Source organism: Physella acuta, unplaced genomic scaffold (assembly GCF_028476545.2).
Source record: "Physella acuta isolate Inbredline_101_S28 unplaced genomic scaffold, ASM2847654v3 ptg000421l, whole genome shotgun sequence".
NCBI lineage: Eukaryota > Metazoa > Mollusca > Gastropoda > Physidae > Physella > Physella acuta.
Window position 1 is genome coordinate 327,024 of NW_026731940.1, and position 27,429 is coordinate 354,452.

Sequence of the window (27,429 nt, forward strand, 5' to 3'; positions counted from 1 at the left end):
CTACTCACCGTCACACAGGTCCATGCCTCTGATATACAAAAACAGTTTGATGGCTGTGGATGAAGCAAATAAATAGTAAAACATCTTGAAATGAAACAGAAGTCAACATTTTAAAAAAGTAGGCCGATTATTTAAGTTCAAAAGACATATAGTGCCATATATATTTGTCCCTTTCAATCGTAATAAAGTCACCGCACTTACTAAAATATTGAATTTAAACTCTTTTAAAGCTAGCATCTAGACTTGTGGAGATTTGTAAACTTTTGTGAATGCCAGTTCATCTGACTGATCGAGTGATTGCGTGACTGCTACCATCTAATTCGATTGTAAGTCTGGGTTTTCATGCGTGGAATTATATGTAAAGTTAGGAGAAATCCCTTTATTAAAAATGGTTCATAACCGTTCTAAACATTGCCCCCCCCCCACAACTTAATCACCCACCACAAACATTGGCGTCACTAGGTCGGGTGTCACACTATGCGCCCCACCCCCCCCCCTCCATTATTGTGACGCAACTACCCAAAACATTTGTCTTGACTGTTTTTAAAAAAAGGTATTAACAAGCAGTGGCGTAGCCAGGTTCGTCTCAAGGGGGGGGGGGGGTTCCAATTTTTACCCGGGGACAAACTTTCGATTTGCAACCGACCCCTCAAACTTTCGATTTGCACCCCCCCCCCCTCAAACTTTCGATTTGCTACCCCCCCTCATACTTTAAATATATATACCGAGGGGTCTATGGGTGGGGGGTTATGACCCCCCCCTGCCTACGCCACTGTTAACAAGGCATGCGCAAGACCTTTAACAATGTTATTATTCATTAGTAAGTGGTGGATTTTTAAGACTTCTAAAGTATTTTACATGTCGTCTGAAAGTTGTGATTAATTTCCATTGGATGTTAACTCCTGCACAAGAAACGAATCACTCGGTTTTACTGGACCCCCAATCTCAATTACCGGCTAATGAAAATAGTTAGTTTGAACTCCTTCTTTCTAGTTTCCTTTTATCACGGTCGCTGTGGTCAAGACTCACCTTGTAGTAGTCTGAGCTTGACATTCACTTCCACAGAACTTCCCAGCAGTTTGTTGTACAACGCGCAGATATCTTCCAAGGCTAGAAAAGTATTTTAACAATTGTAAATTTCCGAATAGCAGTTTATTTCAGGTTTCTCTTCGTGGTACTCCCCCCCCTTCCCGTAGTACACGCCCCCTTAACGAAATAGAAAAAAGTATATAATTTATATAGAGAATATATTTTTTAACTAGTGTCTGAATCGCGGAAAATTAAATGCGCTCCCCGAAAATTTCAAATGCCTCCTCCCTCACCCGGAGAAAAATTGTCTGAACGAAGCACAGCAAACTGGATAAATTCAGTTTCTGTTAGTTTGATGCTATTATCAATAATAGGAGATTATAATTTTTGTAGGGAGTGGGGAAGGGAGGGGGGGTCACATAATACTATGGCTTTTAATAAGCCGTCGTCGAAACAATTTTTAAAAAATGTCTTTAAATTTAAAAAAAAAACCTGTAATTAATTTCAGGACAAATTAAAACAAGGAATTTCATTCAATAAATTAATCAACAGAAACAACAAACATAATTTATACATTCGTGAATCTTACTGCGGTAATGATTTACATAAACGTGTAAAAATATACTGACTGTACAGAATTCCTTTGATTGGCCCGAATAGATTGTTTAGACTACTCGTCAGACTTGTGTTCAGACCTGATACAAGTTGTCAGAGAGGTACATTTTATACACCGAGAATTTTTATAAAACCCATAACTCTATGGGACACAAGATGTATGAGTTCATGGTCGTTAATGCCTGACTTATGCTCAAAATTAAATATGCAATAATCTCAAAGTTACATAAAATATTAAAAATATAGATAGTAAAATATTACATAAAAATAAAGTTTTGAAAGTACTTTATATCATAATAGAACAAGGCATATATATATATATATATATATATATATATATATATATATATATATATATATATATATATATATATATATATATATATATATATATATATATACATATATATATATATATATATATATGTGTGTGTGTGTGTGTGGTAGGTAAAACACGGAAATTTTAAATACTGCCTTTTATTTATTGTATACACTGAAAGTACTGTTTAATAATTATTATTTTTAATCAATAATAGTTTAGAACCCGCTCTTGAAAAGTCCTCAATGTTTACTTCTATCTTTTGGTTTGCGGACAAACTGAGGGTATTATAGTGAATAAAAAGGTTTACTATAGTCGTGGACTTAATAGAATCCAGGGCGGCTTCTGGGCATTCACGTGAGCGCCAAAGCACCTACGTTCGTTTTAAACAGTTCGATAGAGTATGAATAAGAAGGGTTACTATGGTCCAGAGGCGTATCCAGGTTTTCGTTGTAGGGGGAGCGAAAAGAGCAAAAAAAAAAGGCGCCGAATTTTAACACGTTCTATATACGTGTATTATATATATATATATATATATATATATATATATATATATATATATATATATATATATATATATATATATATAATTACTAGCTGTATGTCATTACTTCGCTATGATGTAAAATAAATTGAAAGTAGCACTCTGAAGAAATAAGAAAAAACACACAATGTAGGCCGACAAAACAAAAGTTGTATCAATCTTTAAAAAAATATATACACACACTACAACCAAAAACAATGAACGTAACACAATCTGTTTTGAAATTCTTGTAAAAAAATTCTTATATAATAATTCCTGGGAAATTATTTAAGACAAGTGAAATAGGGGAAATAATTACTCTCTTAATATAAATATGTATACATCTACACATTTAATTATAAATGTCAAAACAAATAAATAATTACTTTAGAATATAATGAAATTGTTTAACACTATTCTTGTTTATAAAATGTTTTTGTCTATATACCTAATTTAATATATCGTCATCATAAATGCTAAAGTATTACAGCATAATGAAAGTTTTTAAAATCAGAGTTGGTATAAAACCACGCTTTTCGGTCCAATTGAAAACATTCGAAATAACAGCCTACATTTAACTACATTTTCGTCTTTTGGTTCAGATCATATATTTTTAATTAACTACTGCTTCTTTGAGTTCTTTAAAGATCATTTTTAACATAGTGATAGGTATGGGTTAGATCACTGTATTGATCACAAACCTTTTACTGGTAATTGCAAAAACAATATTCACAGAGTCTTACGTTTAAAAATCTAATTTTCTGGCGGCATGGTACTTTGGTACATCATTTTGCGTTTTTCTACATGTACTTAACGGATCAGTTCGGGGTGGGTTGGGGGGGGGTCAACTTCATTCACCACTATCCGGTCACTTTAGGTCAATTATCAAACCCAGTGTATACCTAGGTGTGACATTAATGTCGCTCTACACAATTGTGACAATATTATGACAATATTTTTTTACAGAAGGGTCCATGGGGTGGGGGGGGGGGGGTTGTAACTGTTTCATATAATTTGTAATCGTAATCACTATCGCCCAAACTGTAAGAATAATACTACTTCATCGTGGTGACGTTGTCGACTTTGTCAAAATTTCCCCACCACTACGCAGTTTGCTCATAAGTAAATGTAAATAGAGTTGCCACATCAGTTGTATTTGTTTCTGTATTGTAATTTAAAAAAAAAAATAATCACACGATTCAAACTGTATATTTAAAGTAATTGTGTGTGAAGTTTTATGTATAATATTTTCTAATTCAATTATTCGTAAGCAAATACATTATACAGTTGCCTTAAACTTAACACCCCTCTTGCAAAGTGGTACTACCCGTAGAGGTTTTTTAAACATTGCAATGCATCATAATGGTTATTTTTAGAATGGCAAACTGATGCAGCTGTTGTAAACGTAGACACTACTAGACTAGTACAATAATGCTTAATTGCTGCATGAAAAGAAATCTTGTGATTTACATAGATGTGCCGACCAAAAATATTTTTTTTAACAAATATCATTGTTTAAAACTTTGAGTTTAAAAAGTTTCCAAAAAGGCTCCACTTTGCTGAAAATGGCCAGAGGGGGAGCGGCCGCTCCCCCTGCTCCCCCCCTGCGTACGCTACTGCTATGGTCTTAACTAAATCGAAACCGGGCGTCTTCCGGACCTTTCCGTGAGCACTATGACGCCTACGTTCGCTTTAGTGAGTTCAATAGACGGTGTATCATAGTCGTTTAATAATTTGTATCAGATGGTTCCACCGGCGCCCCGGCAGGGTGCGATTTGACGCCAAGGTCTATACTGTGAGCACTATGTGTTTATGTTTGCAATTAAATTCGTGTTTATGTTCTGCATTATTAATTGCGTTTGTACTTGCGTTTGTATCTGTGTTTGCGTTTGAGTTTGTGTTTGCTTTTGTGTTTGTATTTGTGTTTCTGCTGTGTTTATATGTGTGTTTGTGTTTGTGTAAACTTTTGTGTTTGCTATTGCGTTAGTGGTTGCGTTTTTGTTTGTGGTTACATTTGTGATTGTGTTTCCTTCAGTGTGTGTGTCTGTGTTATGTTTGCATTTGTATTTGCGTTTGCGTTTGTGTTTTGTTTGTGTTTGCGTTTGTGTTTGTGGTTGTTTGTGTTTTAGTTTGCGTTTGTGTTGTGTTTGCTTTTGCTTTTGTTTTTTGGTTTTGGTTTTTTTGGTTTTTTGGTCATGGTTATTGTTAAGTTTAAAGTCAGAGTTGGGTTTAGGGTTATTTCTTTATTTGTCAAACGTCCATGCCGGGTATAAGCTGCTTAATAAACACTGTCCTTTAAAGATAGGTTTTTCACAGAAGCCAGTGCATGACCTGGCTGGGACGGCTAGTATGTATATATATATATATATATATATATATATATATATATATATATATATATATATATATATATATATATATGTATATATGAGTATATAAATTTAGCTAAACACACAAATAGCTCACCGTAATCTTGGAATATTCCGTTTCTACCAAAATCTACAATCGAACCTAGTTCTAGATAGAAAATTAAAACCATTTATTATATACCAATGGGAAGAGGTGGTTGGATTGGTACAGCGTACGACTGCTAACCTGACTGCTGCGTCTCGCGTTCGGATCGCTGTCTTGAGGCAGGGAAAGTAAAGGCGGCTGGGCTTAGTACTGACCACACTATCCATTTTATATGCCGAGTTCAAAGAAACATGTAAACTCTACTTCATTTGACTCGTGTATCACTAGGTTTGAAAGGGTAACTTTATTATATACAAGGAAGTATTTTTTGTATGATTGTGCCTACCCAGCAACAGTCCCCACCTGTAAGATGTAATAATTACATTAAATATTTAAATAACTTAAGTATTTCACAGTCAACCCGATTTTAATGCATGTTTTTTTTTGCTGTTATTTTAAAGAGAAAAATACAACTGACAATTTAAAGGTATAAAATAGGTCGTTTTATCAAATAGAAGATGGTCTTGGATTTTAACTGAAATATATTATAAAGGGATATCTCACCAAATGTCTCGCCTTTGTTCTTAGCACTCACTGGAGATTTGCTTAGCAGGACATCTAGAAGGTTGCCTACCAGTCCTATAGGATACAATAAAAAAATGCAAAGTTATCTTGTTTTTTGGTGATACACATTTTTGTGACATTCTATTAACTTTTCAAACTAAACGATAATATCAATATGTCTAAAATCATTGTTTTCCAATATACGTGCTGGTATTATAAAACTAATATTATCCAATAATAAAACTCGGATCTTCTTGATATTAAATTAATTATCACGAGCAGACCCGCGGGTGCACTGACCTTTGATCGCATGTGCTTTGACCATAGGGTGTTTGACAATAGGGGGGTTTGACCATAGGGACTTTGACCATAGGGGCTTTGACCATAGGGGCTTTGACCATAGGGGCTTTGACCATGCCATAAGAAAAAGACCAAAACCTAAACATCCACCTTAGCCTAAAACTTCACACAAAACCAAAACTAACGCTAGACATTGGTTTAAACTTAACCCTAACCCTAGCTCTAACCCTAACTCTAGCCCTAACCCTATCCCTAGCCCTAGCCCTGACCCTAACCCTAACCCTAACCCTAAACCTAACCCTAGCCCTAAACCTAAACCTAGCCCTAACCCTAACTTAACCCTAGCCCTAAACCTAGCCCTAACTCTAACCCTAACCCTAGCCCTAGTCCTAAATCTAGCCCTAACTCTAACCCTAACCCTAGCCATAGTCCTAAACCTAAACCTAGCCCTACCCCTAACCCTAACCCTAGCCCCAAAACCTAGCTCTAACCCTAACCCTAACCCTAGCCCTAAACCTAAGCCTAACCCTAACCCTAACTCTAACCCTGTCCGGGGGATAATGTCCTACGGGCGGGGGGTAATTGACAGGGGGGGGGGGTAATTACTCCCGGGGGAAATGTCCGGGGGTAATTGATAGGGGGGAAATGCCCTGTTACCATTTTCAAGTACATCTACATTATTTATTTGTGAAACGTGTTATATGTCGCATTATTTGTGTTCCATTCATATTTAAAATAAATCTATGAGGTCTAGCACCAGCCTTTATGTGGAGACTAAAATATCGTTCTTGACTATTTCAATACATGTTAATTTCTATTAATGGACTTTCAGGAAACATGTAAAAATGATATTAATTGGATAATAAATTAAAATTAAAATATCAGTTTATAATTTCTATTTTAAATTTTATATATTATGCCCCCCTCTGTGGTCAAGCCCGTTGTTGTCAAAGCCCCGCTGTGGTCAAACCCCCTATGGTCAAAGCCCATCTGTGGTCAAAGCCCCGCTGTGGTCAAACCCCCTATGGTCAAACCCCCTATGATCATAACACCGGTGGTCAAAGAACCTAGGACCGACCCGCGGCGTAGCATACGCCGATATTTAGTTGTTTTACTTTCCACTTTTCAGTAATTCATAATTTGTAAATTCGACACTACCAATGCTGCGACTGAAACTATTTTGCTTTAAAACACTATCAGTAGTTCGCGAAGAACGAGTTCTATTGTACAAGTAATCCATTACAGTAAAAAAAATTTTTTTACCTTCAAATAAAGTTAAATAAACCGCGGGTGATCTTCTCTAAACTTTCTCGAAAATTCTTATATAACATTACGGGAGATGGCAACTCAGGATATAGAAATGATTTTAACAAGCTTTTATTTAACTCATTTCCTCTGTCGTCAGTCGTCAGTCTGTCTAGATCGAAACGCACTAGAGAAACTTCGGACACTTCTAACTGACAGATTTGTTTCAACGTTGGCACAGAGATCAAGACATGAAGACAATGCAACATGACATTAAATTTTAATTAATTGGATGCCTGATTAATTTTTATGAATTGTGTCCAAATTAGTAGGCTATCTCATCAAACTATTCCGCACTATTAGACACGCGTCATCACGCTCATTAGAAGCGCATAGTTTTTAGTTATGCAACTCTATTGTAAATTTTAAAAATTTAAAATACTAAAACAATTCATAAAAACATTTTAATAACAATCTTTTATGTAATAATGCACTAAAAAGTAGAAAATAAATAAAACACTACTATTTAAATTACCGTAAAGAAAGGCGTAGGTCTCTTCCTAAATATTAGTAAAGATATCCAATCGATTCTAAAGTGGCCCACGCTTTTTTTATAGTTATTTAAATAGTAATGTATTAATATATATATTTAAAGAAACTCTTTTTTTTCTACTTTTTAGTGAATTTATATTAACGCTTGTTATTAACACGTTTTTTATTAATTTTTAAAAATCAATTTTTAATTACTTAAACTTTTTAAATAGAATATAATCTCGCAAAAAAAAAAGAATTGCGCACCAAGTGAACGCCAAAAAATCTGTGTATAATAATACTGAATATTATTAGTACTTTATACATTAAAAAGAGTTTTTTTTTTGAGAAATCGGAAATAGCGTAAATTACTACTTCCGGTCAACAGAAATTACTCAAACTTTGACAGAGGGCAGAAAATTAGATCTTTTACTTATAAAATTTAATTTATCTATCTGAAACAGAATTCAAATTATACACTTTTGAAAAACTAAAAGTAGATTAAGTCCCACTTCGGGTTACCGGAAATTGTTGAAAAGTTGATAAAGAAATACAAATTTGATATAATACTTATATATAACATTTCATCAGCCTGGTTTAACTGTACTCAAGTTATCGTGTTCACAGACACACAGACACACACACAGACACACACAGACACACACAGACACACACAGACACACATTGACACAGACACACACAGACACACACAAACACACACACACAGAAACACACAGACACACAGACACACACAGGCACACACAGACACACACACTGCCACACACACACACACACACACACACACACACATACGAGAAAGTAAATAAGTACATTTAGATGGGCCTAGTACTTTGCAGCTTAGCCTTCTCGTTATACGCCGTGACCAGATCTCATACAAAAATAACCGAATACCACCGTCAATACCTTTATTCCTTGTTTCCTGGTTGGTGTTGGTGCTTCCCAAGCCCAGCAGACCTGTTGTGATATAAATACCATGTTGTGTATTCAGAGAGACTGTATAAAAGTTGTTAAAAAAACCAAAAAATACAAATGTCAAATTTTATATGACTTTTTGGGGACAGCGTTTGTCAGATTTGTTTACTAAAACGAAGCAGATTTTATAATTACAGAGCACATTTTAATCAGTAAATCAATACTTGTCAATTTTTAAGATTAATTTGAAGAAATTCTAAAAACATAGTAATCGCTAACTTGTGTTTAACAAAATTAGGGTAGCATTAGGCTGACAAAAGAACTCACGCAAAACCCTCACTTATAGTGCACATCCTATTACACACACACACACACACTCACGCACGCATGTACCCACGCACACACACCACACACATGCACGCACACACACGCACACACAGACGCACGCATGCACACACACGCACACACACACACACATATATATATATATATATATATATATATATATATATATATATATATATAGAGAGAGAGAGAGAGAGAGAGAGAGAGATAGAGAGAGAGAGAGAGAGAGAGAGAGAGAGAGAGAGAGAGAGAGCGAGAGAGAGAGAGAGAGAGAGAGAAAAGAATCGATTAGTCTTCCAATGTATTTTGTAACAGAGTTGTTTGATTTAATAAATTTTAAATAAACGCATTTTGAAACTAGAAAACTTCATTGATTACCGTTTAATCGGATTAAATAAATATTTTAATCCATTTTATATAGTATTTTATTAAAAAAAAACTCTGTAAGTATATTGAATGAAAAAAACAACAACAACACGCTTGGTTGGCAAGCTGCGACAGAAACCTATACATATCCCACGTTTAATTTTGATCGTTGATATTACTTTAACATCACCTCAGTGAGGATATGATGTAATGATCACCCACTGAGGTGTAGTGTGTTAACGGGCTGATCTTGAGAGACAACAAAACCAACGACGCTGTTTGCTTCTGGGTCCTTATTTATTGCATGCACAGAATTACACAGAATAGTACATTATTGCATGTACATAGATATATAGCCATTCATTAAGTCTATGTACAACCCGTTATTCAATGTCCATGTCAGCAATTGTCCTGGCCATCCGCAGCCTGGAGTCTTAATGCCAGTGGACACGGTCGCAACTACACAGAGTTCCAGAGCTCACATGACATGGGAAACACGGGAAAACATTGCTCACCAAAGAGCACAAAAATAACATCAACCGTTGCGGTCCCACAGGGGCCGCAATCAAATGAGGTGTAAATAACCCCCCCTGTGGTATGTGTTACATTAATTCTATTAATATACGTTTAATGTGTTTGAAGCAGGGATGAATCAATAAAAACTACTTTTGTGATTTGGGGTTTGTTATTTGATGCGCTTAATATTTAAGATAAAACATATTTTAAAGTGCAAGAAATCATTCCATTATTTTTAGATCTGGCAATGAATATTTTAGAGAATAAAAAGTGTTATAACTTAATTGTGAATTATTTGAATGGGGCTACTGATGACAAAAATATTTTTAAAATCTGCCCAACACTGATGTTAAAAAAAAAGTTCAGTATCGATGTAACAAGAGTTATACAAGAAACTTCATAAGTTCTCATGAAAAAATTTAAGGTTTGGAGATTGAAAGCCCACCTCCAAGACCTAAAAGACCACCATTGTCGCCGGTGTTCTTGTATTGATCACTGCTGGCTCCCAAAAGTCCATTCAAACCTGTCCAAAAGAAATTATGCTAGATGGTTAATAGCCAATGATAAATGGACGTACTGTTGGGCCTTTAATAGATAAGTACCTCTGTATGGTTTAGAAGTCGGAACAACTTTTAAGTGTGGATAACCCTAATGCATCACTACCTGAATATCAATCTTTAAAATCTCAACACTCGGCTAATCTATAGGTTTAGTTCATAAGTTTAATAAGCTTTTAGATCAGAGTTTCTTTAAGGCATCTCTTCGGGGGGGGGGGGGGGGGGGGGGGAGGGGCACCTTCTCCCACGTACCAAATTAAAAAATATAATGGTTATAGAAAATATGAACTTTAACCAGTGTCCGCCCCCTCCCCCAGAAATTTTTAGCCCCCCTCCCACTCGGAGAAAGATGATTGAAAGAAACAATGATTTAGACACAATCCAATATTTAAAAAAAACAATTTTTCTTTCGTGACATATATTTAAAAAAAAAGATATGGTCTTTAAAATGTATTCAAAACATACATTTTCTGCCTTGTTAAGGGTCTTCCGACAAGGACCAGAACTTTACTTTCCAAATGTACTAAAGGAGAAAAAAGTAATTGTCCAATGTTTTTGTCTTTATTATATTTTGTTATCGATATTCAATTGCAAATTGCCAAATACTCATTGTTTTAATCCGAAGTATATTTCGGATTAATATTTTACACACGAAGCACAGTAACCTGTGGTCGATTTTAAATACATACAATGCTTTAGCGGAGAATTTCAGCTTAAAATAATAGATTACCATAATTTAAGCCGTATTAAAACCCCACTCCCATCCTATTTCTGAAAGGTAATCGTAGTATGCCCGTTTCCCAAATGACATCACCAAGTCTCTTTCAGCCCTTTAACAAAATAAGTGCATCCCTATCGTGAATTAACATTTACATTTACATAAACAAGAAAAATCTGTCGTGCAACAAAAAATATAATTGTCTTCAAATGTTATGTGGAAAAAATTAAAGAAAACTTTAGTCAGTAAAAGAGGACAAAATAAGAGTGTGCTGGGACTGGAGTGTGCTGGGACTGGAGTGTGCTGGGACTGGAGTGTGCTGGGACTGGAGTGTGCTGTGGCCATAGTGTGCTGTGGCCAGAGTGTGCTGTGGCTAGAGTGTGCTGGGACTGAAGTGTGCTGTGGCTGGAGTGTGCTAGGACTGTAGTGTGCTGGGACTGGAGTGTCCTGGGACTGGAGTGTGCTTGGACTGGAGTGTGCTGTGGCTAGAGTGTGCTGGGACTGGAGTGTGCTGTGGCTGCAGTGTGCTGTGGCTAGAGTGTGCTGGGACTGGAGTGTGCTGGGACTGGAGTGTGCTGGGACTGGAGTGTGCTGGGACTGAAGTGTGCTGTGGCTGGAGTGTGCTGTGGCTAGAGTGTGCTGTGGCTAGAGTGTGCTGTGGCTGGAGTGTGTTTTTGCTGGAGTGTGCTGTGGCAAGAGTGTGCTGTGGCTAGAGTGTGATGTGGCTAGAGTGTGCTGTGGCTGGAGTGTGCTGTGGCTAGAGTGTGATGTGGCTAGAGTGTGCTGTGGCTGGAGTGTGTTTTTGCTGGAGTGTGCTGTGGCTAGAGTGTGCTGGGACTGAAGTGTGCTGTGGCTAGAGTGTGCTGTGGCTGGAGTGTGCTGTGCCTAGAGTGTGCTGTGGCTAGAGTGTGCTGTGGCTGGAGTGTGTTGTTGCTGGAGTGTGCTGTGGCTAGAGTGTGCTGGGACTGGAGTGTGCTGTGGCTGGAGTGTGCTGTGGCTGGAGTGTGCTGGGACTGGAGTGTGCTGTGGCTGGAGTGTGCTGTGGCTGGAGTGAGCTGGGACTGGAGTGTACTGGGACTAGAGTGTGCTGTGGCTGGAGTGTGCTGGGACTGGAGTGTGCTGTGGCTAGAGTGTGCTGTGGCTGGAGTGTGCTGGGACTGGAGTGTGCTGTGGCTGGAGTGTGCTGGGACTGGAGTGTCCTGCAGCTGGAGTGTCCTGCAGCTGGAGTGTGCTGGGACTGGAATGTGCTGGGACTGGAGTGTGCTGGGACTGGAGTGTGCTGTGGCTGGAGTGTGCTGTGGCTAGAGTGTGCTGGCACTGGAATGTGCTGAGGCTGAAGTGTGTTGGGGCTGGAGTGTGTTGGGGCTGGAGTGTGCTGTGGCTGGAGTGTGCTGGGACTGGAGTGTGCTGTGGCTGGAGTGTGCTGGGACTGGAGTGTCCTGCAGCTGGAGTGTCCTGCAGCTGGAGTGTGCTGGGACTGGAATGTGCTGTGAGTGGAGTTTGCTGAGGCTGGAGTGTGCTGTGGCTGGAGTGTGCTGTGGTTGGAGTGTGTTGGGGCTGGAGTGTGTTGGGGCTGGAGTGTGCTGGGACTGGAGTGTGCTGGGACTGGAGTGTGCTGGGACTGGAGTGTGCTGGGACTGGAGTGTGCTGGGGCTGGAGTGTGCTGGGACTGAAGTGTCCTGCAGCTGGAGTGTGCTGGGACTGGAGTGTGCTGGGACTGGAGTGTCCTGCTGCTGGAGTGTGCTGTGGCTGGAGTGTCCTGCAGCTGGAGTGTGCTGGGACTGGAGTGTGCTGGGACTGGTGTGTGCTGGGACTGGAGTGTGCTGGGGCTGGAGTGTGCTGGGACTGGAGTGTGCTGTGGCTGGAGTGTCCTGCAGCTGGAGTGTGCTGGGACTGGAGTGTGCTGGGACTGGATTGTGCTGTGGCTGGAGTGTGCTGGGACTGGAGTGTGCTGGGACTGGATTGTGCTGTGGCTGGAGTGTCCTGCAGCTGGAGTGTAATGGGACTGGAGTGTGCTGAGGCTGGAGTGTGCTGTGAGTGGAGTTTGCTGGGACTGGAGTGTGCTGTGGCTGGAGTGTGCTGTGGCTTGAGTGTGCTGGGACTGGAGTGTGCTGTGGCTGGAGTGTGCTGGGACTGGAGTGTGCTGGGACTGGAGTGTGCTGTGGCTGGAGTGTCCTGCAGCTGGAGTGTGCTGTGGCTAGAGTGTGCTGTGGCTGGAGTGTGCTGTGGCTAGATTGTGCTGTGGCTAGAGTGTGCTGGGACTCGAGTGTGTGCTGTGGATGGAGTGTGCTGTGAGTGGAGTGTGCTGTGGCTGGAGTGTGCTGTGAGTGAAGTGTGCTGGGACTGGAATGTGCTGAGGCAGGAGTGTGCTGGGAATGGAGTGTGCTGTGGCTAGAGTGTGCTGTGGCTAGAGTGTGCTGTGGCTGGAGTGTGATGTGGCTAGAAAGTGCTGTTGCTAAAGTATGCTGTGGCTGGAGTGTGCTGGGACTAGAGTGTGCTGGGACTGGAGTGTAATGGGACTGGAGAGTGCTGTGGCTAGAGTGTGTTGTGGCTGGAGTGTGCTGTGGCTGGAGTGTCCTGGGACTGGAGTGTGCTGTGGCTAGAGTGTGTTGTGGCCAGAGTGTGCTGTTGCTGGAGTGTGCTGTGGCTGGAGTGTGCTGTGGCTAAAGTGTGCTGGGACTGGAGTGTGCTGTGGCTGGAGTGTGCTGTGGCTAGAGTGTGCTGTGGCTATAGTGTGCTGTGGCTGGAGTGTGTTGTTGCTGGAGTGTGCTGTGGCTAGAGTGTGCTGGGACTGGAGTGTGCTGTGGCTGGAGTGTGCTGTGGCTGGAGTGTGCTGTGGCTGGAGTGTGCTGGGACTGGAGTGTGCTGGGACTGGAGTGTGCTGTGGCTGGAGTGTGCTGGGACTGGAGTGTGCTGTGGCTAGAGTGTGCTGTGGCTGGACTGTGCTGGGACTGGAGTGTGCTGTGGCTGGAGTGTGCTGGGACTGGAGTGTCCTGCTGCTGGAGTGTCCTGCAGCTGGAGTGTGCTGGGACTGGAATGTGCTGAGGCTGGAGTGTGCTGTGAGTGGAGTTTGCTGGGACTGGAGTGTGCTGTGGCTGGAGTGTGCTGGGGCTAGAGTGTGCTGTGGCTTGAGTGTGCTGGGACTGGAGTGTGCTGTGGCTGGAGTGTGCTGGGACTGGAGTGTGCTGGGACTGGAGTGTGCTGGGACTGGAGTGTGCTGGGACTGGAGTGTGTTGTTGCTGTAGTGTGCTGTGGCTAGATTGTGCTGTGGCTAGAGTGTGCTGGGACTCGAGTGTGTGCTGTGGCTGGAGTGTGCTGTGAGTGGAGTGTGCTGGGACTGGAATGTGCTGGGACTGGAGTGTGCTGGGACTGGAGTGTGCTGGGACTGGAGTGTGCTGGGACTGGAGAGTGCTGTGGCTAGAGTGTGTTGTGGCTGGAGTGTGCTGTGGCTGGAGTGTCCTGGGACTGGAGTGTGCTGTGGCTAGAGTGTGCTGTGGCCAGAGTGTGCTGTTGCTGGAGTGTGCTGTGGCTGGAGTGTGCTTGGACTGGAGTGTGCTGGGACTGGAGTGTGCTGGGACTGTACTGTGCTGGGACTGGAGTGTGCTGGGACTGGAGTGTGCTGGGACTGGAGTGTGCTGGGACTGGGGTGTGCTGTTGCTGGAGTGTGCTTGGACTGGAGTGTGCTGGGACTGTACTGTGCTGGGACTGGAGTGTGCAGGGACTGGAGTGTGCTGGGACTGGAGTGTGCTGGTACTGGAGTGTGCTGGGACTGGAGTGTGCTGGGACTGGAGTGTCCTCGGACTGGAGTGTGCTGGGGCTGGAGTGTGCTAAGGCTGGAGTGTACTGGGACTGGAGTGTGCTAAGGCTGGAGTGTGCTAAGGCTGGAGTGTGCTGGGGCTGGAGTGTGCTGGGGTTGCAAGTGAGCTGGCGCCTTGAAATTAGATGTAGTTGCTCTAATTTTCCTTTCAAGGTGCAAGGATAAAAATTACTAAACATATTGCGAGTACTTATATTCCAGACTGACCATTGGTCATTTGATGGGCATGAAGTCTCTATTGACCAACTATCGGTTTTGACACCCTCGGTACTTGGCTGAAGATCGGTCTAATGGTTGACAATAGGATATGCAACCACCTCAGGTTAGACTTATCACACCGTCAGATTAGACATCAACCATCAGAGTTTAGACTTATCACTCCGTAAGATTGGACATCAACTACCTCACTTTAGACTTATCACACACCGGTAGATTGGACATCAACCACCACAGTTTAGACTTATCACATAGTCAGATTGGACATCAACCATCACAGTTTAGACTTATCACTCCGTAAGATTGGACATCAACTACCTCAGTTTAGACTTATCACACACCGTAAGATTGGACATCAACCACCACAGTTTAGACTTATCACATAGTCAGATTGGACATCAACCATCACAGTTTAGACTTATCACTCCGTAAGATTGGACATCAACTACCTCACTTTAGACTTATCACACACAGTAAGATTGGACATCAACCACCACAGTTTAGACTTATCACATAGTCAGATTGGACATCAACCATCACAGTTTAGACTTATCACTCCGTAAGATTGGACATCAACTACCTCAGTTTAGACTTATCACACACCGTAAGATTGGACATCAACCACCACCGTTTAGACTTATCACACACCGTCAAATTGGCCAAGCCCTAGGAACTACATGACATTTGACATTCAATCTAACGCATCAATCGCTGTATCAAATGTAAAGATTCATGCAGACTTAACGACGAAAGACTCCCAACGTAGTTGTTGAAAGCGAGGATGATCAAATTGTTGACCGAACTATCCAACTGATCTAACAGGTTCATACTGACCATAAACAAAACATGTCCAAATCGACCAAATATGTCAGAAGTGATCAATCATGTTCATCATGAACACAATAAAAGGTTCATAAATTTAAAAAAACCACAGTTGTCCGAATTGACACAAGTAGGCTTTGTAGAACTTACCTAGTAGACTTTTATCTCCCGTATTTACTGTCGTAGGATCATTCAAAAGATCTTTTAGTTTGAGTAAATTGCTTTGTTCTGTAATTATTATAAATTTGTATGAGATATACACATTAAGTAATGGGTAAATTAAAGATAACTTAAATAAAAATATATTTATTATCTTTATGAAATGTTCATAATCACGTTAATTTTTTTACGTTAAAAAGATGTTATTGTTTTACAAACAACGTTAATATGTTAAATTTAAAAACACTTTTAAAATCATCAAATCAAACTATGAATATTATATAAAGATCTTTACTTGTATTGGCCGAGGCAAGCTGCATAATCGATGAATAATCTGAAAACGATAAATAGTTCAGTTAAACATGCACTTGTGAGTAATTTCTTAATGTATTTTTGGAAAAGATCAAAGAAAAAAGAATAATCATGTTTAATAGGCTTTTAAAAAAAGAAGTTAGTACGTAATTTTCAAAAGTCTTCATTTTGTAAAATTTAAATAGTAAGTTGGTTAATTAATTAGTCTTTTACAGTTCTCGTGAAGCATGCTTTTTGCTAAGTTTTTGGGCAGTTACTTACGGATGAATTTGTTTAGAAAACATTACTTATGAATAATGTGTTTAGGGAACATTACATATAGATAATGTGCTTTGTGAAAGTGTCGTTTTTAGAAATAACTTCAGGCAGATTTTAATTTTTGGACGAATGTCCCTGAGGCAAAAGTCAAGATCTACAGCCAGCCCGAGGCTACAAAGCTGGTACCTGTTGGCGAGTCTGTTTTATCGAGTCCCTGATTCAAAGCATCAACGCGGCTGTTCAAGCTCTTGATTACCTCACTCAGATCTTAATGCGGTAGAGAAGAATAAAAAACACATAAAATGGAAGCAAAAAATACCGTGAGCTTCGTTATTACTTTAATCTCTTTGCTGAACTAAGCCAAAAATTAAATTCTCGTTGTTTGATCAGGTATTGATCTCACTACATTAAAGAAAAAGAAAAACAAAGGAATAAATACTTACCTGTATTAGAGTCGCTTTTATGTTTATCCTCTATTGAGTTTATTAACTGCATCAAATCTGACAAACAAAAACAAGTTTTTCAATAGTTAGCAGCTCGGATATCCATACGAGTTTCGCTGATTCCCTTACTATGTCCAACTGTACTTTATAAATAGGCTACTAATTCATTTTTTTTTTGTTCCTTTAAGTTAATAATACACCATGAATTTGCATTCATTTATAAGGGAATTTTCCAACCTGTTTTTGAATCAACTGTTTTTTTTTCTCTCACACCGTCCAGTAAGCTGACCAAGTCTTGATAAGACAGAATCCAAAATAATATTTTCGATTAATTGCTATACTGATTTGAAATAATGACTGTATAATCAACCACGATGATTAATAATACCAAATGTTTTTAGTAGTGTTATTAATTTAATTTCAACAAACCTAGAAAAAACACTAGATTTTACAGTCATGTAAAATAGACGAAATAGGGCAAACACAAATGACTTTTTGATCACTAAGATATTTCAGAAAGACAAACTTTGAACGGTAAGCAAAAATAAAGATTTTCTAAGTCATAAAACTGACAATTTACTGGTGTTGCTTGTGGGCTATTTACGCTGAGAATTTCCTGTCAGTATGAAACATATATTTCTTTACATTTAGAGTGCAACTTAGGTCTTAAAATGGGACGGTGTGGTCGAATACGAGTAAAGCAAAGGCGAATATGTGTTAAAACTTGACTGTTCATTCTGGAATATATTCTTCGTATATGAAGCCAGTATATTTTGCATTTTAAAGTTGATAAAAGCTCTCCTATTACTGATTAGTGATGCCATTTAACCGGAAATAAATGTATCTACACGTGTATGCGCGAAGTGCAACCATTTTTAAAATAAAATAAAAAGTAGTGTAAAAATAAAACGCTTAAAAACTTGTGTAAAAACGAAAAACCTAACTTTTATGTGTGTAAGCTTAACGTAAATGGCTGTCATTTATTTGCAATTTAAACTACCCTGTTAGTAATGTAGGGACCTTCAATGTACAGTTTGTAAGTCGAGCGTATAGGAAAATGCCGTCTGCAATCTATTCACCGACCTGTCAATCCGTTTGATGTTGACCCCAGCTGGTAGCCAACATTACTGAACGGAAATTTGAAAGAAAATTGTTTTGATTTTAGCTTGGTAAGGATCGGAGGTAGATTTAGCGTGAAATTTTCTCTGTAACTTATCGCCGAATATTGGTTGGAATTCAGGACAGGAGCGCTAAATATTACGTACATGTGAACAGCTCCATAGACCGCGTCGTTGAAATATTCTTGCACGTGTCGTTGATCTTTTGCACTGGGCGTAGTATTAACCCCTACCCTAATCCCCACTATGACCTTATTTATTATTTTAATCTTTGCCCTAACCCGCAAAACAAACTGGCTAATCATATACAAAGTAGTGTATTACTCTTGATGTGTATTTTAGTTACTTGTAGTTGATTGTGGTTAATTTTTTACAGTGATTTCAATTTATTTGTTTTTCTAAAAATTATACACGGATTTAAAAAAAAAATGTAACCACTGAACTTATTGGCTTTTAACAATTCGTGCAAATTGTTGGTATTTAGTTTGGCCTTAGTGTTGTCAGTCTGTGAGCCAGAAAAATAGTTTGATCTGTCCTGTGGCGTAGCTAGGAAAGGGCGGGTGAGGCGGCCGCCCTTAAGGGGTGCCAAAAGTGCTGGGGTATTGAAATATCACAGTCAAATTTTCGAATGTAAACGTCTAGATTACAAGGCGCTTTAACTGTAACTGGATGTAACTGTTTTCTTCATCAATTGGGTGGCACCACAATTAAAACCTTTACGGGATAGTGACTGGTAAACAGTAACACTAACTTTTCCAACTGAGGTGGGGGGCGCTTTTTCAGTAACATGAATAATTATTTATATAAATGGCGGAGGGGGGGGGGCGCACATACGTGTGTTCGTCCCGGGAGCCGGAATGGGTCGCTACGCCTCAGGATCTGTCAGTTTCATACTTAAATGTTAAAGTGAGACCTAATGTAAAAAATAGGGGACGGCGTGGCCTAGAGGTAGATAGCTAGTGGTAAATTCTCGAGTTTGAATATGGGTTCAAATCAGTGGAACGCCCCTGAGTCCACCCAGTTCTGATATGTACCTAACTTACAGTAGGGAATACAAAGGCGGCTGGGCATAGTGCTGACCACACTATCCCTTCATAAGCCCATGCCAAGGAATCATATGAACTCTACGTCATCTGCCGCTATGTGTCTTGGACACCAACGGGATTAAGAAGAGAAGAGCGTAAAAATAACTAAGTCAGCCACGTACCCGTTAATCCATTCAGCAGCTGATTCATAGAAATTAGACCTTGAGGGTTTCTGTTCGTTTTTGTTGAACAAAAATTGGCAGGTATTGATGTTTGTTTCGTCGTGTACTTTGCTAATGGTTTTAGTTTTTAGAACAGTGGGTGGTGCTCTGTATGCGACCGCGAATTTAATCAAGCAAGTTAACCTCGTCAATTTGTAATGTGAGGTTTGAATGAATTGGTTTTAAAGTTATTTTTAAAATCAATGCTATTGGATAACAGAAAGCACTTGTTCGTGACGATTTTTTTTTACCTTGCCCGCGAGGAAAATTTATGAAAACTGGTTCATGTAGGCCGTGTAAGTTATAACTAGTTAATAGTAATAGTTGTAAAAACAAACTTGGATGTTTGTACCTGTTTGTGAACCGACTTGTGACTTGTTACCTAGCGAGTTCAGTAGACTGGCCAGGTCTGAAACAAGAAAAAAATATGAGATTTCAAACTGAACAATACGCACTTCAAAGATATTGATTCGCTTTTACTGATGGTTTTTCCAAGTTTACAATTTAAAATATCAATACCAATAACAGCAGAAACGTCAAAGCTCTTTATGTAAAAAGTAGATATTTCAAAGCTTATGGTTCTAAAAATAAACACTACTAAACGTAAAGTCATAATAGCAGACATTTCAAGGCTTTGTATATTGTATTTATTTGATTAAAACCGAGTCATGTTATCAATCAATAGTTGATTTAATCAGGTTTTGATTATACGCTGTGTGGGGGTCGTCCATAAATGACGTCACACTCGTAGGGGGGAGGGGGGGGGGTCCGTAATTTTGTGACGGTGTGTGATGAGGGGGAGGGTGGGGGGTTCAGATGGTGCGACGTCACACTTTTGCATTATAAAAAAGCAATGTTAGAAAACGAATTTTAGACGTTATTTTGCGTTTTGGAAAACTGTTTTAATAAATTGTAATAGCAATTGACTAAAATACTCTATTTTGACAGAGTTCAGACAAGATTTTGGAAAAAAAAATAGCTGTTTAAAAAAAATTCAACAGCAATTTTGAGGGGTGGGTGTGGTTGTAGGCTGAGGTGTCACATCATTTTAGGGGGGGGGGGTCTGGCTTTTTGTGACGACGTGTGACGGAGGGGAGGGGGAGGTAAAAATCGTAAAAAAGCGTGACGTCATTTATGGATGACCCCTTAGAGGTTTTTGTCATCAAAACTTACTTGTGTCGGGTGATGCAGTCCGGGCGCCATTAACAAAATCCTTTGACAGCGAATTCTCTGTTTACATTCAAAGTGATACGGGCATGTTGATTGCGTGTAGAAAACAGAAAAATGATGTAATATTTTGTGAAACTAAGTAAGAAAAAATACCCCAATAAAAAAGAACTTTTAAAACGTCTGTGTGTATAGGAGTCAGTGCAGGAGTTCCAGGCATCTCTTCGCGGAATGGGGGGGGGGGGGGTCTCCGCACCCCCGACGAAAGTCTACGGCCCCCCTTCCCTTGAACGAAATAGAATTTGTATAGAAAACATACTTTTACCAGTGTCCGCCCCTCCCCCCACCGGAAAATGTTGTCCGCTCCCCCCCCCCTTCCCCCAAATATCGAGACCTCTCCCGGAGAAAAAGTCTGGAAGAAACCCTGAAAGGAGTGTTACTTTCCTACTTTTTTTCTCTTGGAGTGAAGTTTCAAGGGGGGGGGTTACATTTTTTATATTTCCTTTATAAATTTTATTTCATCTCCGAAAAGATGCCTGAAAGAACAACTTGACCTACCACAATGGCGTAAATTAGGTCGGGTGTTACTCGTTACGGAAACTCAAGTCTCCCCCCCCTTCCCTTCACCCGTAAAATATAGTAAAGAATCCTCTTTTGACCTAGCAATCCATTGGGCAGATGAAGTAGAGTTCACATGTTTCTTGATCTTGGTATATTAGGGGAAGGTGTTTCCAGCACTTTGCCCAACCGCCTTTACTTAGGTACCTATCAGAGCTGGGTGAACATAGGGACGATCTACTGACTTGGACCCGGATTAAAACTCGAGACTTTCGGGTTAGCAGTCTAGCGCTCTACTACACTAGTCCACGGCGTCCGATTAAGGTGGGGGTCTTAATAACATTCAGCTAAAGAAAATTCAACCCCACAAAAATACTGTTCTGCTAAGTTGAATTAGCAAGTCTTCGTGCTGGTGTCGGCCTCGTATTACAAATAAACATGCCATAGTATCATAAACACGACAGTGGAATCTGATATGCAAATGTCAATCTCACAAAAAGTGCAAATCGGACAAGCTATGATTTCTAAATCTGGCTTACATATTTAAATTTATGCAAACAGATAATCCAGTTCAAATCTGACAGTAAATCATTCTAAATCTGTTTAATGGTTTATGAGTATAAATATAAATCTATTTGGATTTAGCAATTACTCAATAGATATGAATTACATACTCCTAAACATGGTATACGTTTAGAATCTAATGTAGGATGCAGTGGCGTAGCTAGGATTGTCTCTTGGGGGGGAGGAGGTTCAATTTTTTCCATCATTATACACACACACAAACACACACACACACACACACACATATATATATATATATATATATATATATATATATATATATATATATATATATATATATATATATATTTGTATAGGCCTACTAGCTGTATGTCATTGCTTCGCAATGATGTAAAATAAACTGAAAGTAGTACTCTGAACAAATAAGAAAAAAACACACAATGTAGGCCGACAAAACAAAACAATTTATCACTAAACAAAAAACTAAACACAATATACACACAATACAATCAAAAACAATGAACACAACACAATCTCTCATGTAATCCATGTAAAAAGCTATTGGACATAATGATATATTAATTAAGACAAGCTTACTATGGGAAATCATCACTCTCTTAATATATGTATATTTCAACAAATTTAATTGTAAATGTAAAGAAATTCAATAATTATTTTAGTATGTAATAAAGTATCTTAACAATATTTGGTTTTACAAAAATATGTTGTCTACAATCAGAATTAAATATATTGTCATCATAAATGCTACAATATTACAACATAATGAAAGTTTTTGAAATAAAATCATACTTTTCTATCTAATAATAAAACAAAGTCTAATAGTTAGACCATTCTGAATAATAGCATGCATATATCTAAATTTTTGGTCTTGCATTTCCAATGATTCTCTTTTGTAATTAGCTACTGTTTATTGTGTTCTTTAAAGATCATTTTTTAACATAATGAAATGTATTGATCGCCTACGTTTTTACTTGTAATTGCAAAAACAATATACAGAGTTTTACATGTTTCAAAAGCTAGGATTCTGACGGCATGGTACTTTGGTACCTCATTGTGTGTATTCCAAAATGTACTTAACAGATCAGTTCGGGGGGTTGGGGTAGGGGGTGTTGAGGGGGGGGGGGTATTTATTCACCACTGTCCGGTCACTTTAGATCAATTATCCTACCCAGCGGATACCTACATGTGACATTAATGTCGCTCTACACCATTTCGGCCTGTCCCGTTTTAGATGGTGAGGTGGAGGAGGAGGGGATAACCAACTAAGAGTGTACATAGCGACAGTTGTAGATGACTGTTCTAAACATACATATACAACAATACATATATGATGATTCAGAAATAGATTATAATAAGTAACAGTGGTATTATGATAGTAATTTTGATTTACAGAGTGGTCCAATGGGGGGAAGGGGTTTTAACCCCCCACCTCCTGCTTCGCAAATGGTAGGCTAAATGAAATACTACTTACCCTTTTTTAATTCCGCCTGATTTAAGGATGTTATTAAGTTGGTCAAATCTAATAAGAACACAATTTATTTTCAAATTTGTAATTACATTTTAAAAATAATTTTATTTACTTTATGAAATTTCATAATTATTTATAACTTGAAATAACTAGTCGTTAGCATTTTATTCTTTCAATTTGAAGATGCTGCAACAGTCTTGTCTTAAAAGGAACTAAATCTCTATTCCAATCGCTACTCACCATTTTTGGTGTTTAAAGATTGCACCTTGTTGGTAGGAATATTCAATGAACTGAACTTTGGACCTGGTGCTAAAATTAAAGGTAATGTTTTAAATAGAATTACACAACTCAAAGATACAGGTAAAAAATATAATGTTCTTATCTACGGTTGTTTTATGTTGATGAATTTTTGTGTGACAGGTCATGATTTTATATATATATATATATATATATATATATATATATATATATATATATATATATATATATATGTATATATATATATATGTATATATATATATATATATATATATATATATATATATATATATATATATATATATATATATATACCCGTGCTTCGCCACGGTAAAAAAAATTTAATGTACCAAATTGAGAACTGAAAAAAAAACACAAACGGAAACACAAAAGAAAACACAAACACAAACGGAAACGCAAAAGAAAAAAAAAACGCAAACATAAACATAAACTCAAACACAAACCCAAACACCATTGCAAAAGCAAAAAAAAACCACAAAGGCAAACAAACGCAAACGCAAACTCTGACGCAAACTCAACTAAAACGCAAACACAAACGTAAACACAAGCTAAACTAAAATGCAAACGAAAATGCAAAGACAAACGCAAACACAAACACAAATGCAAAAGAAAAACGCAAACAAACTCAAATGCAAAATCAAACAAAAACAAAAACACAAACACAAGCCCAAACACAAATGATACACGAAAAAGCAAACATGAATACAAACACAAAACCAAACAAAACGCAGACAAATGCAAACGCAAACCCAAACGTAACAAGCAAACGAAAACACAAATACAAACACATAAGAAAACAAAAACGCAGACAAAATGCAAACTCAAACACTTTATTGAATTACGCTTTCCTGCCCGTCCGTGTCCAGAAAGACCTTTCCCACATCCGTTTAAATAAAAATTAAAACAAATAGTGATCATAGAAATAAAATAAAAACTAAAAAAAACTCTGTACCGACTAATTAGAAAATAATATAAATAATCGTAACATTAATCAATTATAATTATTAACCGTAACATAATAATCGATGCGGTAGGAATAAAAAAATTATTTAAATTGCATATCTTTTTAAATTACCTCCCATGTTATAATTACTAAATATTTCAATTGATTAGTTTTATTCGACACTATTGTTATTAAAATGAATCCAGTTTTTTAGGAATCTCAGCAAAAGTACTATTTAATAATGATCCGCTTAATGTTTTAGGAATGAGCGTGTCTTTAATATTTTCTTCACGTTCTTTTGTTGACGTATGCAAAAGAGTAAAAACTTTGCCGACTATAAAAAAATTCAAGTCTATACTTAATTAAATAGACCCTACCCTATTAACTGTGATAAGACAATGCGATGCAAGAAAAATCACGGCATGTGATGAAGGATAATGTTTCCTGTTTTTCGCCATTATTTGTTTTTGTTTGAAACCGGCAAAAAGGCAGTTAACAGATCCATGTAATCACAACGTAATGTGCATTTAAAAATAATTCTCAATATACATCATTGAGTTAAATAAATTAAGATGTCGATTGGAGTACCTATTAAAGTGCTACATGAGGCAGAAGGACACATAGTTACTTGTGAAACTTCAACCGGTGAAGTGTATAGAGGAAAACTGAAGCAGAAGATAACATGAACTGTCAGATGGCAAATATCACAGTAACCTACAGAGATGGTAGAGTTGCTCAACTGGGGTTGTCAAGGTGATTCAGAACAAGGCCTACTTTAAAAGGTTCCAGGTCAATTTCAAAATGAGGAGAAGGAGTTACTGACTACTATGCCAGAAAACGCCTTATTTTCAAAGATTAGAACAAATACAACACTCCAAAGTATCGTATGATTGTCTCTTTTACCAACAAAGATATCATATGCCATATAGTCTATGCTCATATCGAAGGTGATTTGATTGTATGTGCTGCATATTCTCACGAATTACCTTGATACGGTGTGAACCAACTATGCCGTTGCTTATTGCACATGTCTTCTACTAGCCAGGATATTGTTGAAGAAGCTTAACTTGGACCAAACTTATGAGGGACAAGTGGAAGCAAATGGAGAAAATTCAATGCCGAGGATGTTAATGGGGCTCCATGTGCATTCCGTGCTTATCTAGATGTTGGATTGGTGCGCACAACAACTGGTGCTAGAGTTTTTGGAGCTTTGAAGGGGGCTGCTGATTGTGGAATTGATATCCCGCACAGCACACGCCGTTTAACTGGGTATGACAAAAATCCAAAGCTTAAAATGCTCAGCCCCACCGTGATCATATTTTTGGAAAGCATGACTGTGTCCAACTACATGGAATAGCTTCAGGAAAATGATGAGGAAGATTAGAAGAGACAGTTCTCTTAGTTCATCAAGAATGGAATTACAGGAACTAAGGTTGAGGAAATGTACAAGAAAGCACATGCAGCCATTAGAGCTGACCCTGAATCTAAGTCAGCTGCTAAAAAGGAAGTTCAGAAGAAGAGGTGGAACCGTGTGAAGTTATCCAATGCCCAGCGCAAGACACGTGTTGCATAAAAGAAAGAAGCTTTCATAAAGACATTGACAGCAGAAGCTGCTGAATAAATTGGACAATATTAACTACGAAATAAACTTGATTCTTTCTAAAAAAAAAAAAAAAAAATTTTTAAAGTGATGAAGGAATGACTGTCGGAACTAACGCAAACAAAAAAAAAACGAAATAAAAAACGAAACACAAACACAAGAACAAACCCAAACGAAAACACACACGTAAACAAAATACGCAAACTCAAAAGAAAAAAAAACAAAAACACAACGCAAAACAATCTCAAACGCAAACACAAACTTAAACGCAACACAAACACAAACGCAAACAGAAGCAAAACGCAACACAAACTCAAACACAGAAAAATACAAATGATATGGCAAACGCAAACACAAATAAGATAAATGAAAACGCAAACACAAAAGCAAATGCTATCGCAAACGTGTTGGAAGTTACAAGCCATCAAGTTTTTTATTAACCATCTGGATAACGTATTGAAAACTACCATCAATAAAACTTTCTATAAACCTCTTCACGCTATGATTTGCCCTGACTGGTTATTAAATACGAGCCGACCCGCAGCGTATCATACGCCGCTATTTAGTTGTTTTATTTTCTACTTTTCAGTAATTCATAATTTGTAAATTCGACAGTACCAATACTGCCACTGAAAATATTTGCTTTAAAACACTAACCCCCCCCCCACTTTCCCCTAACCCCGACCCTACACCCCCCCCCCCCCCCCCCCGTGAAAGCAGCCTCCTCTTAGTTATTTCTTAGTTACCTCCTGTAAGTTTAAAATCGAACTAAATTATCTGCCCCTAATAGAAACCCGGCTGTACGGCTCTTCGATGTGTAAACATTTAGCTTTGTAAAAATTTAGAGTGAACACCGCTAACCAGACAATGTGGGGGTGGGGTAGGGGCGGTAGTGATAGTGATAGAGAGAAAGAGAGGGGACTGCAAGGAGGCGCTTGCAGCTTGTTTTCTAACTGATCCCAGAAGAGAATTATATATATAGATAGATAACATGTAAGAATCTATTAAGATGTTACATGTATGATTAATTATGTCTTACCTAGGTTTAAACTGAGACCGCAGACCGTCTGAAAAATTAATGCCTGAATAGGCAACCAGGTAAGCAGGAACATCGTGTGGTCAAGGTCAAAACTGGACTAGTGGATTCTAGAAAACAAAGTCTCGCAAACGACGCCAGAAATGTTAACAATTGAATTTCAACACCACAGATATTAGAAATTCTGGGCCTTTGCTTTTCTTTGATTAAGAAAAGCGTATCTGTGACTTACTGAGTTTTATTATAGAGCTTAAATACCCTTTTTAAAAACACCTCGTGTAATTTGAGTATGCTTAAACGGACTAAAATATTGATTGATTTGTTTTTTTGTTTTCCAGCAATCTGTTTCTTTTCTAAGCCGAAACTCTACCGGCTTAATCTCTAATCATCAAGCTGTGGACAATTTTAACCCTTTTTTCGCGTCCT

At 38.5% G+C, this 27,429-nt stretch overlaps 1 protein-coding gene across 1 annotated transcript; it reads right to left on the reverse strand.

Annotated features, from left to right (window-relative positions):
- Positions 1 to 27,213, reverse strand: LOC131942723 (uncharacterized). Its single transcript, XM_059302644.1, has 17 exons — positions 27,007 to 27,213; positions 23,386 to 23,454; positions 23,149 to 23,196; positions 20,580 to 20,636; positions 19,759 to 19,815; positions 17,280 to 17,336; positions 17,043 to 17,099; positions 16,786 to 16,866; positions 16,325 to 16,363; positions 16,021 to 16,098; positions 10,186 to 10,263; positions 8,505 to 8,555; positions 5,505 to 5,579; positions 4,953 to 5,003; positions 1,659 to 1,724; positions 1,030 to 1,110; positions 1 to 53 (listed from the first exon to the last, which is right to left on the reverse strand). Exons 1-17 carry the CDS (start codon positions 27,077 to 27,079, stop codon positions 1 to 3), a joined length of 1,071 nt encoding a protein of 356 aa, XP_059158627.1. The 5' UTR covers positions 27,080 to 27,213.
- Between the last annotated feature and the right edge of the window lie 216 nt (positions 27,214 to 27,429).

Excerpts from the sequence above, each read along its gene's own strand:
- LOC131942723 (XM_059302644.1), bottom strand. The coding sequence starts at position 27,079 with ATGTTCCTGCTTACCTGGTTGCCTATTCAGGCATTAATTTTTCAGACG. Across the intron at positions 19,816-20,579 it reads GACTGCATCACCCGACACAA|ACCTGGCCAGTCTACTGAAC; the intron begins GTAAGTTTTGAT and ends TTCTTGTTTCAG. Across the intron at positions 17,337-19,758 it reads ACAAGTCGGTTCACAAACAG|ACTTGGTCAGCTTACTGGAC; the intron begins GTACAAACATCC and ends TGTCTTATCAAG.